Source organism: Halyomorpha halys, unplaced genomic scaffold, assembly GCF_000696795.3.
Source record: "Halyomorpha halys isolate HHAL.00 unplaced genomic scaffold, Hhal_1.1 Scaffold466.1, whole genome shotgun sequence".
NCBI lineage: Eukaryota > Metazoa > Arthropoda > Insecta > Hemiptera > Pentatomidae > Halyomorpha > Halyomorpha halys.
The window spans coordinates 675319-690821 of record NW_027112770.1 but is presented as its reverse complement, the minus strand read 5'-3'; the positions used below and the strand labels follow the sequence as shown (position 1 = coordinate 690821).

Genomic DNA, 15503 nt, shown 5'->3' with positions numbered 1-15503 from the left:
ATCTATGAACATTTTTATTGATTATCATAATGGTATCATTTCAGAAAATCAGTGAAAATAAGATAACATCAAAGTTTTCTTCAACAAATCAAAAGAGCTTTTTTAAAAGCATAAAAAAAATTAAACGTACACAATAAATAATATATTTTTTTTAAATTGCAACGAAAATAAAAAAAAATTAAATTAGTACTGTAGCAATAGTTAATTGTAAAAGAGGAGCTCCAGGAATGGCATGGAACGTTTACAAATTTTGTAAAAAGTTTAGTTTGAAAAACCTTGATTATATAAAAATCACAATTTTAGATTTAAATTTCTAGAAATGCTTTTCTGAAAATAAAACTCTAAAAGCTTAAGCTCAATTATATACTAATAATATTAAACATACTTATTATGATCACCAAAAAATCGAACATCTACATTGGTTCCATTTGCTTTCATGACCTTGCACGGCCAGTATGGGAATCCTTTTAACCTTGCCCAAACAAGAATATGGGGTTTGTCCTGAAATCAATAAAACACTAAAGTAATCATCCAACATAGGAATTGTTTTTGTTCTTTAAACTACACTTGATTATAGTCATTAGGTTTATGACCACTTCTTCCAAATTCCACAGCCCAAATAATTTTTATGAATAAAATTTTACAAAGAAAATGCATTGTTTGAATTAGAAATTAATGACAAAACATAAACTACCTTGAGAGTTAACAGATTGCTGAGAAAGAAATATATAACACAATATGTTTTACAATTAACACCATGAAAATGAGGAATAACTTCATAGGCAATAACATACTAAGTTGCCAACAAGATGGTTGGCTGAGACCAGGTTTTATGTTATTGAACATTATATTCTGGTGCGTAACATGTTTTAAACTTACTATCTATCTGATTCATGATCTATGGAATTATATATCGAAATTTAAAATATTGCATAAATTTGTAGGTTTCGCTCCTTTTGGGATAAATTACACAATTTGGATTCTTGATGCATACAATTTTATATTTTGCAATTTTTAGTCTAAATTAGATTATTTTAATTTTAATAGCATAAAATTGAATATGAATTTCCCATATTATATACATACACATATTAATAATAATATTTGTTTAATGTATTTTTCTAATTAAATTTATAGTTAGTAAAAACAAAAAAAAATACATGAGGTAAGGCTGGTCATTGTTTAACACATGAAGAGTTGAACTCAACGTAAAAAAAAAGAACAAGTAAACATAAATGACGAATTTTGTTTATCATTGGTCTTGGGAAACTATAAAAAAATCTTTCTAGAACAAGTTTCTTTGTTATTAAAAAAACATTCATTGTTACTCGTTTTAACTTGAATTGCCATTCCTTCAGTATTCCATTTCACTTTGTAATGGTTAGTAAAATATCATATTTCATTATTCATTCTAACTTGTAGAATTTTAAAACTTCTAGCTGTAAGTATTTAATGAGTTCACTTTGATTTAAACAATATTAGATAAACTTTCAATCTATTATTATCATAAATTAAATAACAGAGTTGATTTGGGCAATTTATACACATTTTGGGTTTTTATTGCACTATTTTGGGATTTTTACTGTAGGTTTTCAATTTTTCATTGCACAAAGTCCAGCGATAGTAGTAATAGGTCATAATCAACTTGAAATTCATAAAGTTAATCCAGTTATTCATACTGGGCTGCTAATCAGTAAAATATTAACACAACTTTTAACCATTTATTCAATGATAAATTGCTACAGAATAAATACTAAAAATATAAAGATTGATTTTATGGAATTCTTAATACTGTCAATTGAATGACTCATACATAAGGAATACCGAAAGTAAAATAGAAAAAGATGGGTTGTAAAAAACTTGGTAGGACATTGTAATAGGGAAGAGAGGAATAGAGAGGACTAGAAAATGATTTTGAGTACTATTTATGTTAGGGAAAACCACAATAGTGGGAAATTTCTTTAAAAAATAAAATTAGTTATATTAAAGACATATTTCTGACTAATTTAATACTTACACAGGGCTCTATAAACCATTTATCTTCTTCAAGAGTGTTGGCGTGTAAATAACAATCGGGGCAGTTTATTATTTCATCGCATTCATGCTTAGCATTCTTCATCATTGCTTTAGCGTATAGTGTCAACTCGGAATGAACTGAAAATATAAATTTCCTTCATGAAAATTAAAATATGGTAAGAAAAAATCTTAATATAAACAATGAAAGTCTAAATCATTTTATCATATTTTATTTTTTTTGTCCCTTTCAGTAGGTGTAAGCAGAACATTACATTTAAATACATATATTAGATGTTTTCAATTTTTAATCTATATTCTAGATATAGACAGAATTAGAAAACTGCTTAATTCTCTTTAAATAAAATTAAAACATCGACAAAAAGTTTTACAATTAGTTCGGAATAAATTAAATTTTAATTATAGAGAAAGCTCGATAAAGTAAAAGTTTATAAACCCCCCTGAATTAATCATGGCATTCAATGAAAAATATACCTTTATGTAACGATATCTAACTATAATAGGAGGATATCCTATGCATTGGCAATTGTGGTTACAACAGCAGAACAGAACTATGTTATTTTATGTCTTATAATATAAGGCAACAAGAGAGGAACATTTTCCAGGGTTTGGTAACAAAGATTTCCATTTACTTTTATTATTCTTTAGGAAAAAATAAATTAATATTAAAACTTCCAATTCATTATAGATGTCCAGTAAACATGGTCAAAACTCTTTTGTAAATCCATAACATACTTTTTTTTCTTATAAATACTAATAATTTTGATATTGTAAATTAATTCCTTACCCGTGTTGAAAACATAGCTATTATGAACCATCCATTTTGTATCAGCCAGAAAAGATTCACAGCTGGCATATTTTAGATTCTTTACATTATTTTCTAACAAACCCAAGTACATAGGTTTTACTATGTAATCCTTGTAATCTGGGTAACTTTCAAGATCAACAGGATTTTCATAATGAGAACTCTGAAAAGTAAACAAAACAAAATTAATGACATGTCAAATCAGTTTCCATTATAAGAGTGGTAGAATTTGGACAACCAAATAAGAATATATACAACCAAAATATTGTTTAAGTTAAAAATATATTTCAGGTGACAAATGTGAGTTTTTTTCTTTTTTATTATGTTTTTTAGCTCTATATCATTAAAGTGAGCTACTTAGTGCTTAAAGTTGATAGATTCTATGAATCAAATTAATCACACATAAAGCGTTGATCGATTTACACTGTTTTGGGTCCATAATGTGGTCCATCCCAAACAGTATAAACCTCATGCCTGCAACTTCGGTCACACCAACAAATGATGTAGGATATCATTTTATATTCAGTGTTACAGCATCTGCACAAAGGTGATTCTCTAAGGTTCAGATTGAATATATGTTTAAACAGTCTACAATGAGGAGTGTAGATTTCTGTGATTTTCTTTAGAGTGTCCCTGTCTAGTTAAAGCAATGTTTCACTTTGGTCACCAGAGGGTCCGCCGAGGAGCAGCTTAAAATGTAGCTGTTCTTTGTCTATCCAATAAGGTTTGGCTTTAGATCCATACTTCCCTAGAGGAATAGATATTCCCACTAGTGGTTTATCTTTACGCCAGAAGCCAGCTACTAAGTCTTCGGCTGTGAGAGAGCCACCATTATGTGTAACAATTATTTCCATCACTTGGTCTATGTGTTTTTGATTCGTTCTGTTCATTTAAACAGTAAATGCAAGCTTAGGATAATAACATATTTTCTTATTTGTGACATTGTAGTTGCACTAAAGTGACAATATGTACAATATTGAATGTGAATATTGAATATTGAATGTGCCATTTGCTCTGAAATATGCCTGCTTGAACACCCATCATGCACCCCACATTGTCCTTCTTGGGCAACTGTAATATAATAAACTAAACAACACATTTTTCTCACCTATTACTTAACAGTTGTACCACTAATGTCGTTTAGTCTTTCTTGGGTAAAAATATTCCTTATAGCATGATTGAATTGAGCAAGCTACATCTTGCAACAGTGGATTTAAAAACTAAAAATGTAAAAAATACTGGAAATGAAAAATTGATTTAATGCTGGCCATGAGCCATAAAAAACTTATTTACATAAAGAGAAAAAGAGAAGAAATTTCAAGCAAAAATAGGAAAAAATACTTTTATTCCTCAAGTTACCATGAAGTAATTTCAATTTCATAAGATTTTCACCCATCAGGCATTTTATATCACATAAGGGTGATGAAAATAGCTAAAATTTATTTTAAAAAACTACAATCACCAAATAATACTCACACCTTCATGCTGACGCATTCTTTTCAAAACAAACATCAGCAATTCTGCCAAATCTTTCTTCTGTAGTTTACTTAGCGCAGGAGATCTAAAAAAAAAAAACATTTTGAAATAGAGTACTATAAAATAAAGTAAACTATGTGAGTATAATTAAGTATTTCTCATTACATTTTGTCTGGATTTTCAGCAGTACTAATCGCATCACATTCCGTACAAAGCCAAAAACTTGAAGGTTTTTCCTGAATATGAACACACTTCAAATGAAACACCCGGGGACAGAAATAACAAGGTATAACATCTGCTTCAACAACATATTTGTGACATCGCCAGCAAAATATGTCTCTGTTATCTTCTCGTAGTTTTGGGGGCTGAAATAGGAATAAAAATACATTTGAGATTATCTAAATTTTAGGATAATCTAACATTTAAGACTATAAATAATATTTTTAAAAAAGTATTTAGATATTGCTCACCAACAACACAAGTGAAACTACAAAAAAAAATAATTTTTATGCTATTTCAGAAATAAGTCTAGCTTGAATGTACATTTTTATTGGAAAAGCATTAGAACCATATTTAAAAAAACTAAATTATATTGTCACTTAGCTTCCCCAAATAATTTATAATGATAAAGCAAAATGAGTAGCTACACAGCACATTTCAGTGGTGAGATAGATGCATCTATAGGATGGATATTGTATGAAATAAAAAAAATTTTAATTATGAAAGTTTTCCTGTTTTCTTTGGACTGTGATTATGATCCACGGGTCTAATGTTCCTTGGCTTCTTCAGTGAAATTTAGTGTTTTTGAATGGTGTCAATTTTCTTATGGGTGACCGATATGTTTTATTAAGTAAATTCAAATGTATGGTAAATCTAAAAGTAGCATGTAATAAAAAATCATTAGGTGATTGCTTGAAGCCCTTAAAATATAAATTAAGTACACTTGATCAAAGATTTGATAATTATTTTGTTTAAAAATATATACAGTAAAACCTTGGTATAATGAATCTCAAGGGGATTAAAAAAAATTGGTTATATTGTGGTTTGGACGGTTACAAATTCATTACAAAATTAACTATATGAGTGGTTTGAGAAATAATAAACATATTGTACACAATATTAGTTTGCAAAACTAGAAAATTAATTGTACGCACTATATATTACAAATCGGTGTACATTAATTACTCATTGAAATTATATACATAAACTTATTATTTAAGTAATATATTCTGTAACCTCAATGCTAAGTTTCTGTTTGTCCGTCATTACTACTATACAAAATGTATAACACCCTTCAATTATTAACAAAATTTATTGTGTTGGGTCACAAATTAGAAGAAACTGACAACAATAAAGAAATGGGAGTAAGATTGCAGAAGGGCTAGCAAAAATTTTCAGACACAACCATTCATTTTGGTGAATTGGATACATAGACAATGCCTAACATAGAGGTAAGTTATGCTATTAGAGGTTAAAATTGCAAAAAGGTAAATTTTTTTTTTGAGGATTTTAAATTTGTTATATATCAGTTTGTTCACAGGCCCTATTCATTATATAGAGATTTGTTCACATGCCCTATTCATTATATATCAGTTTGTTCACAGGCCCTATTCATTATATAGAGGTTTGTTTACATGCCCTATTCATTACTATATAATGAAATAACCTCAATAAGTCTTATTTTAAAATAAGGAACCTCTATAGGTTTGTTCACATGCCCTATTCATTATATAGAGGTTTGTTCATATGCTTACCATGTTCATTATATAGAGGCATATTTTTCACTAAAAGCTCTAGCTAATTTAAAAGTATTTCAAAAAAACTGTTGTATCAAAATTTTTGTTATATGTGAGTTTGTTACACTGAGATTCTACAGAATTATCTTCCAGTTTTGTTAATGAAGGTGGTAAATGCAAAGTTTAAGTGTCCTTTTTGCATCTACTGCCTCAATTATTCCTTTTACTTCAGTGTTAAAATATTCTTGAAATCATTCAAATACCCTTCATCCTAACAAAATTCCAATAAACAAATATTTTCTCTTTATAATCAATCGTTACAGGACAAAATGATTATAAAACTAAAGAGAGTTTTAAAAGTAGGTTTAAGCAAAATTTGTAACTAATCAATGAGATGATTGAGAAATTATAAGTAAAAAACAGAGAAATCAAATCCATAAAATTAAATGGAAAATAGAACATGGAGTGAATGGTGAGAAGCCTGGACTAATAACCCTTGGAAGATTGAAGTGCCTTCAGAACATGAAGAGCTTTTAGCAGTAGAATATATAGTGTACAATCTTGATAATGTGACATTAGTTACATAAACAGGTTCGGTAGTCCGACAAGCTCATTCTAAGCAACCAACATTTTTACTAGTCATAGCAGGGAAGTGGTAAAGCGGAGTAGAGAAGGTGTGTCGATTACTGTCAAACACCATGATTAAAGTTTTATGTTTTTTAAAATAAAGAATTACAGTAAAACTTCCTCATAAGGAGCATGAGGGGATTGAGCAAATTTGTTTCTAATATGCCAGTTTTCTTATAACCGCCTAGAACACTACATATTCACTGAAGTTGGGATGGTAAGTAATTGGAGATTTGAATAGCAAATAAATAAGTTTTTGTTTATTTGGGTATTTTTTGCTGCCACACCCCTAACCATCTTCTACTCATATTAATCTATGGTCAACTGTAAACACCTCATCATACATTTATATCGACTTGTCATATATTTATTTTGAAAAATTTATTGCTCTTTTTTTATTATTTTTCATTCTGTAGGAATTGTGATCAGGTTCATGAATCTTCTAGAAAATTCTTCTGTTAATCAAATAATAATTCCATAGAGTTCCAAAAGCAATGGCAACATCTCTGTGCCTAACAGTTTTAGTATCGGTTCCTGTTCCTCAACTTCATCCCCATTTTATGATTATCATCGTTGTTGTTGAATATAAGACATTGACAGAATAATCTCAATAACGTAGCTATTGTTCGAGACTATGGTTGCTGTGACGCTAGAGTCCACCTTTATGTAATCTCTCAGGTCCTTCATTAAACTAATGTCTGATTTAAAGCAAACCCAGGTAATTTTTGTTTTTTAAAAGCGAGGTGTTTGTTTTTCAAGCTGACTAAATATACTTGTGAGACCCAACTTTCCTCTTAGTGCTAGAATTTATACCATTATTACAGTTTCATTTAAGTGAATCATACTGTATTAATAAAAAAAAATTGAGGCTTGAATTGAACTTCTGAAAATAAAAGTAATGTATCAAAATTTTATAAATAGTGATCATGCGCTCTCTTTCATAGCTTAAAGCAGAAAATAATAGTTTTAGAATAATAATAATTAGAATAGAACAGCCATTTCTTAAGTCAATTATAGCAGGAATTTTTTTATATTATAGAAAAAGTTATTATTATTTATAATATGAGATAATAGCTCACTCAAGCAGACCGGCATTGTTAAACTCCTCTAACCTCCTATTACAATATAAAAAAATTTCCCACTATTATTGACCAGTGTTGCCTTCCCCCCACCACTTCCATTTTATCTTGCATCACAAAATCAATTTGCTCCCATAAAAATTTTTTTCTTGATTCGTAGTATGTTGGTAAAGAAGTTACATTAAAAAAATTAAGATTTTTGTGATCGTTCCGACCTTAATTCCTTATTAGTGGTATTTAAATGGGACACTCAGTAACCTAGAATATTAGATAATTTGACTACTTGTCAGTCCCATTATCAAAATTGGGTCAAGATTACAAAACAGTAAACATACATGTGTTTTAAATAACACATGATAGAAGTACATTACAAAGAAATTTAAAAAAAAAAGAAAGGAAATCGTTCAGTGATAGTTATTATCAAATTGTTTTAAATAACCAATAGGGTAAAACATAATGTTCAAGGACTGACCATTTAATACAACTGCCCACTCACTTTAATAATAGAACCTTAACTAACTGTTATTTAAAACTTCAGGTTTTTATTTTCATTAAAATAGTTTCTAGAGAGGATTGGTATGGTGCAATTGAAAATTCTAAAATACTCTTCCGAATATCATAATTTATTTTAAATACTTTTAATGTAATAACATTTGTAAAGTTATAATCGAATGGTACATAATGTATACCAGTATAAAATTTTGTATTTATTAACAGCTGTTTACCCGGGACAATGTTATTTTCATTCCTCCTTGTTGATTGTCTGATACTTAAAAATAATATTACCACTTAAACTAACATTTTCATTGTTAATCAAAACATACCTCCTTAAACAAAAAGCAAATATGATCATTGTCGAACATTAAAAATCTAAAAAAAATTAATACCACACATGTATACATTCTTGGTACTAATACATAACAACATAGTTTGAAAAAGTACGTTAAGTGCTTATGGAAATTAAAATATATATTTTAAATCATTTATAAATGATTTAATAGTTTTGAATTCAAAAATACTTTCACAAAAACATAATTACCTCAAATTCCTTTCTCCGCTTTTTACATGGTACTGCTTCCGAAGCAGCCTCTACATTCCTTATTCTCTTTCTGTCTGAATCATTACTGCTATCACACTTCTTATCATCAGACAGATTTTGAGATTCGTCATTACTCAAATCATGCCCATTACTTTCATGCACTTTGTTTGTATTATCGCTACCCACTTCTTTTTCATTATCACAAACAGTATTACATTCATTCTGATTTTTGTAATATTTTTCATAAGATTCTATGGTCTCAGCAGACATTTCAGAATCATAGATATTAATTTTTTCATCAAGTAATGGAGTAACCTTCATCTCTTCTTTTAATATATATGTTTATCCTAAAATAGATTAAATTTTCATTAGTATGATTTACTATTGAAAGATACAAAACTAAATAAAAACCATTAAAATTTACAGGACAATCTATTTCAAAATTTCAGATAGGAAATAATAATCTAATCCACTTGAGAGAAAGTATAAATCAAAATTCCTACAATATATATAAAATATACAGGCATAAATATACCATCTCTTACTTTATATGGTTTCAGTTGTTTTCCATCTGATTTTTGTAGGTAACTGAAATATTAACTTTAGAGGTATATGTATATATAAATATTGAAATTCCAAATTAGACCACCTAAACTTTATATCATTAAGATTAGGGATTGTCGTTACATCATAGATGGTAAACAGCAATATATTTTTTTAGTATAAAACCAACATAAACAAATATATACATATTCAATGATAAAAAATAAATTGAATAAAACTTTACTCTAATTAGCCAAGAATTTGAAAAACGAACTAAAATATAAATATATTTCTATCTTAGTACATTAATCTAATAATTATCGAGTACCTCTGTGAGGATAATGAAATGTAATGATCAATGAAATATCTCATATCGGATACAACAAAGAAACTTTAATACAAACTAAAATATGATTTACATATCAATTCCATAATTATAATTATAAATGCAAAACTGAAAAAAGCCTTGGAGCTGTATTTAAAAAATAAAATATCTGTAATCAATGAATGGAATTGTCGCGTACTTTGAGAATTACACACTAAATTATAAAAACAACTCTTATAATAACTGCATCATATTGAAATCATTTTATCATAATGATATGGGTGTTGAATCATTGATCAATAAGAACAATGACTTTTAATTAATTATAAATTATATGGATTACCAAACTTAAATTAAAACAAGTTACAATACCTTAAAAGAAGAAACAGAAGCAACAAGACACCACTGAATTGTAAGCACATAAAACACTGTTTCAGTATTGTTTCAAATTTGATAATAGTAAATTCTTACATTTACAGCCCAGCTGCACTAAAAATAACCAATTATTCAAGGCCTTCTGTATAGGTTTCATGGACCAAGTCTTGAAAGCTAAATCAATAACATTGAAGAAGTGGATATGCAGACATACAAAAGGATAGGTCTATCACTAATAATGAATGTGATGGGCTTTAAATTAAAATAACCATAAGAAATAAAATCCATCAACTAGAACAAAAGGTTACCATTACATAAGAAGGTTAAGTGCAATCTTTTGCAAAGAAGTCTGTTGACTAACCAGAGATAAAATATGTGAATCAACTTTGGTTTTATAATTAATAAAACCTAAAAAAATAATAGGAACTTATGTCCAAAACAGTAAATCAAAGAACATTTTTCAGAATGAGAATTTCTTAAAATCACTTGTTGGAATAAATCATAATTTCAAAACATCAAAGTATTGAAAATAATCATACAATAAACTAAAGTAGAATAATATGTGTATTTTATAGATACATAAAATTAGTAAAAAAAGATAAATTATAACACAATTTTAGAAGGTCAAAATTCATTAACGAATAGTTTAAGATTTACATAAATAACAGTATACAGACTAACTTCACTAGCATTACTTGAGAAATAGAAGATGTGGACATAAATAGTATTGAGACTAAAAAACTTACTTATAAAGAAAATGATAATTAAAAATAAAAAAATCTAAGAAGAAAAGAATATCTCTGGGGCACGGAAATAATGATACATCAATTTATGATGTATCATTAATATAAATAATATTATGGTTTATTGTGAAAACCAAACCAAACAAATTACAGTGGGTAATATCCATTAACTTAAACAACTCACAAGAACAATAGAACCTATAATTTTCTAGCATAAATACTATTATTTCCAGAATTAATAAAATTGCTTTCAATACCAAGCAAAGCTCTTAGCACTGAGAGTGACCCCAGCATACAAAGAACAGTATAATAAAAAAGAATAAAGTAGCACCTCTAATGAGGATTATTTGCTAAGATTTATTCTAAATTATGGTGCAAGATCTTAATTATGATTTAAACATACTTACTTATTATTACAAATTAGAATGAAAAAGTTTTCTCAATCTAATTTCTATTTCTAAAACCCATGGGTTACTTTAACCATAGATGTACATTCAATCATCAACTTAATTCACTAGTATTAAAGATTAACCCTATTTATAATAAGTACAATACTTGTGATACTATAATTACTCTTTTAACAGTAATGGTTTTGACAAAAACAACTGTTTAGTGGTATCCAACCAGTTCTTGTCAAAATCATAACCTAAATTAGTTTACTACAATGGAATAACAAAGGGTGGGGATGGAGTGGCTCTAGAGTAAAAGTAACTGTACCATAAAAGTTCAGGAGTCATGAATTACAATTATAAATTAAAAGAAATTGAGATTTTTGGAACATGCATATTGACAGATTAAAAATTTTATCATAATTTAATAGGTAACTTAGTTATCGATATTTATGTCTTTCTTCTTTCTGCATTAACCATGCTATTTTAAAATTACAATTGTTCTCCTCATAGCACATAATACTTTCATGTTATCATCAAGGGTTGAAATAAAAGAACTTTTAAAAATGTCAAGTAACTGTTTTTTCCATTTTAATATATTATTGTTTCATAACCACCTTACATTAATTTCTCACAACAAGCTTATCTAAGCTTATCAAGGAATTTTTATAAGGCAAAAAATGGTGCATACACATTGATGTATAAATACAACTTTGGCCATTATATTTGTGTAATAATTAATAAAATATTTCAGCCATATTTGATTTTCTTATCTCAAATCATGGCATAAAAACATTTAATGTACTGTTTTAAAAAATATGTAAACTACATAATTTTAATGAAACTGTATTATCTTATGCCCTTAGAGAAACTGTCTACACATATAAATATACGTTTAAACAAATCAATATAAAACACTAAGCTTCTGAATAATTTATTTATACATACATAAAAACAATGAACTAATTTAAAAGCATTTGGTTTGACAACTTCAGCAAAACTTTCCATAAAATAAGTTTATTGAACATTATAAAACATATGGAATAACTCTGTGGAAAAAAAAACTTTTTCTTACTATTCCAAAAATTATCCAGGTTGCCAACTAACACATTGTAATGTGTGATATCTCAGTTATCAATTATGATTGTTTTTTTCAGACTTTTATGCTATCAAATTGATTTTCTCAAATCTTTTATTTTTCAATTTAGTTTATATTTCTGGTTAATTGCTTTATAGATAATCATCAGCATTATGTCTCTACTCCATGAAAAATATATCTGTTTGGGGTTGAAAATGGCCAAATCAAGTAAAACTCAAAATTAACTTGAATTGTTTTTCAATTGTCCTAAAATATCATTATATTTTGCTATTAAGATTGATAATGTAATAGAATGATTAAAACTAGACCACTTAAAACTACTATTGGACATTTAAATTTATTGTATAACATTATACGATTTCCATTTACTAATTGTAATTAATATTAATATCAACAGTCAATCAAGATGCTGTTATTAAGGCAGGAAAGTATTATGGTGGTTCTTCAGCCATAATTTTTACAATTTTTAAATGTTTTTATAAGAGCATGATTATTCATGGTTTGAAGATACTTTGTTTATTTTTAATCTTTTGTTTAATTTTATCTTTTGATTTTGACTAAAAACATTTTGTTGTTAATAATAATTAATGACCCAAGTTATAATTAATGTATTTGTACCATGGACCACCCTATACACTACATTGGGCAATATTTATGGGTCCCATTTATGTAAATGGGACCTATTATTATTGATTAATAAATGAAAATTATTTAAAATAAATGAAAAACTGGGTTCAATAATAAGTCAGAATATATTAAATAGTTTAATACAGCCTCTTTGCTTAAATTAAATATCTTTCCAGGTTATTCATTAAGAATTAACATATCTCAAATCCTGTAAAAGAAATGGAATGACAATTTACCATGCCTCCCTTCTAATTGTGATGGAAGAAAACATACAATATCTTGATCTTTAACTACACTTTAATCAACTTCTTAAGGTCAGAAATTGGAGGAAGAATTCTTCATCCTTTTGACAAATTTTACATTTGGAATTCTGTCAATCATGGGAACAATTTTATTATCTCTGAGGCACCTGAAAATATTTTGTCATTTTTAGATTTTTCTTCTGATTCTTATCAGCCATCTCAATAATTTCTTGAACATTAATATTGCTTTCAGTGAATAAAAAGGAATGTAATGAATCATTAGATTTAGAAACAACTTGTTTTCTTTAGCTTCCATTACCAATTTTTTCCTTTCTGGATGCCACCTCCTCCTTGTTTGCTACTGCCTCGATTACATTTTTTCTGTTGTGTCAGTCCGAGCTCAGCACTTCCCTGATCTGTAATTTTTTTACAGTCATTTATTACTTCTAAAATAGTCAGTATCAGGTAATACATTTTGTTTAATAGGCCACAATCCAGATGAAGAAAATCCTTTCATCAATAGTTAGAGGTTTTCCTGGGCTACCCAACAGCCAATTCTTGTAGGCCTTATTATAACAGGTCTTAAAAGGACCAAAGACTCCTCTATCCAGAGGTTGAAGTTTGTGGCTAGTATGTGCGTATTCTAAAGCAAACATAAACAATTCCATTATCTCAAGTCTTGTAAGTAGCTTCAAATGTTATTTGCAACTCATAGTTATCCATAATCAATAGAACTTAACTTTCCTTGTCTGGTTTCACATGTTTGAAAAAATATTCAGGGAACTCCAAAAAAATTTCACTTGTTAATAACCCTTCAGGGTCACATGTCACCTGAGTTCTTGAAGGGGCTCCAGCCACCATATGGTTTTTACAATTATTACACGGGAATACTGGCAGTACAGAATTTCCAACAACATTAATACAATCAATTAGAGTGGTATTAACCCTCTTTCAGTAGATATTATTTCAACTATTTGTTTGAGATTTTAGAATATATATATATATAAAACCTTCGGTGGAGTGTGCCCAAGAGAGAATTCAGCCCAAATCCAAAGTTCATCAGCTTGATAATTTGAATTCCATCATGGTGGATACTTTAAATCATTGGTATTTCCATACTTATAAGCCAACCTTTTCAAATCATTTTATGAAAGTTCATAATGCACAGCACAATGGGCTATCCATAAATAATATTTTAGGAACTTCTCATCTTCAAAAAAAAAAACCTGGTGAATCATTAGAGAACTCAATATCCTCGTCTTCCTATGTGAATTCAAATGTCTTTCTTGTCAAATGTCTCTCTTTTTAAAGAGAGATAGCATTGCTTTGCAGCTGTGCAAATGGATAAACCATTTTTTTCAATGAGTTTGACAGCTTCCTTCGAATTTTCTGCTGGAAATTTATTTCCATCTTTACTTCTTGACTTCTAAAAGGAACAAAAAAATCATTACACTGCATCAGAAAATACCTCCCCTACATCTTCTGGAACATTGTAGCTGGTCTTTTGAAAGATAATTAAATTCCTTAATAATATAAAACCAAAATAATTTAAATTAGAAGAAAAAGAAAAGAGAATATTGGACTTTGGACTGGATATTATAGAACGTTATCAACACAATGTGATGATAAATAAAATATATTATGACGTTTTATAAACATACCATTTACTAATCGTTTCTTTTATTGTTGCTGATTTTTAAGAATAATGGTATTTCCAGAAAAGTGATTCAATTTTGAAAAATTATTACAAAAAAATGATAATGGGGCATCTTATGTATATAAGTCAAATGTTCTCCGAAAATTTTGGATTTGTAACACCTATTTAATAGGGAAAGTTTAGGGCTTAAAATAAACTGAATAATTTGTAGATCTAGAATTTTTCTTTTCATGAAAATTTTTTGTATGAGAAGTGAATATATCAACTTTTGGTAGAATGCTTTTCAATTGGTCTTTCTAAAGATAAACTTTTTAATGTAATACAGTGCATGGATCTTGTAAAGGTTAATTCGAAGAAGTATTGGTTGAATTATCACTGTTTCTTTTTATTTTATATCCACTCGGGTCTTAACACTATAGTGGCTCTGTTTGTGGGGCATTACTTAGTTCAAATATATAGATGGCCTAGGTTAACCGCAATATTTCCCATAATACTAAATTTATCGATGTGCATGATAAGAGACTTGTGAATACAATCAGAAACAAACACCAATTGTCTGTGGTGGGTAGTTGTGGCCATTGAAAGTGAAAAGTACAGACACACATGCATATTTTTTCCTCATATATTGATTAAAGAGATTTTAATATTTTTTGTTCTTAAAATTTGGGGTTATTCTGAGTACTTGGAGGTTGGATTTATTAATGCTA

The 15503-nt window shown here is 28.2% G+C and overlaps 1 protein-coding gene across 5 annotated transcripts in view; it reads right to left on the bottom strand.

The window, feature by feature from the left end:
- The window catches only part of Zmynd8 (Zinc finger MYND-type containing 8), a 33176-nt gene extending 21737 nt beyond the window's left edge, over nt 1-11439 (bottom strand). For 4 of the 5 annotated variants that reach the window (XM_014424352.3, XM_014424354.3, XM_067050539.1 and 1 more), the window contains exons 1-7: nt 10037-10190; nt 8797-9143; nt 4481-4680; nt 4316-4400; nt 2822-3002; nt 2018-2154; nt 386-501 (exon numbers count right to left, since the gene is read on the bottom strand). In XM_014424352.3, coding sequence (XP_014279838.1) covers nt 386-501; nt 2018-2154; nt 2822-3002; nt 4316-4400; nt 4481-4680; nt 8797-9117 — 1040 coding nt within the window. In that variant the 5' untranslated portion in view covers nt 9118-9143; nt 10037-10190. Of the gene's footprint in view, nt 1-385; nt 502-2017; nt 2155-2821; nt 3003-4315; nt 4401-4480; nt 4681-8796; nt 9144-10036; nt 10191-11189 lie in introns of those variants that run through there. The other variant, XM_014424353.3, reaches the window with a different exon arrangement.
- Nucleotides 11440-15503: the final 4064 nt, after the last annotated feature.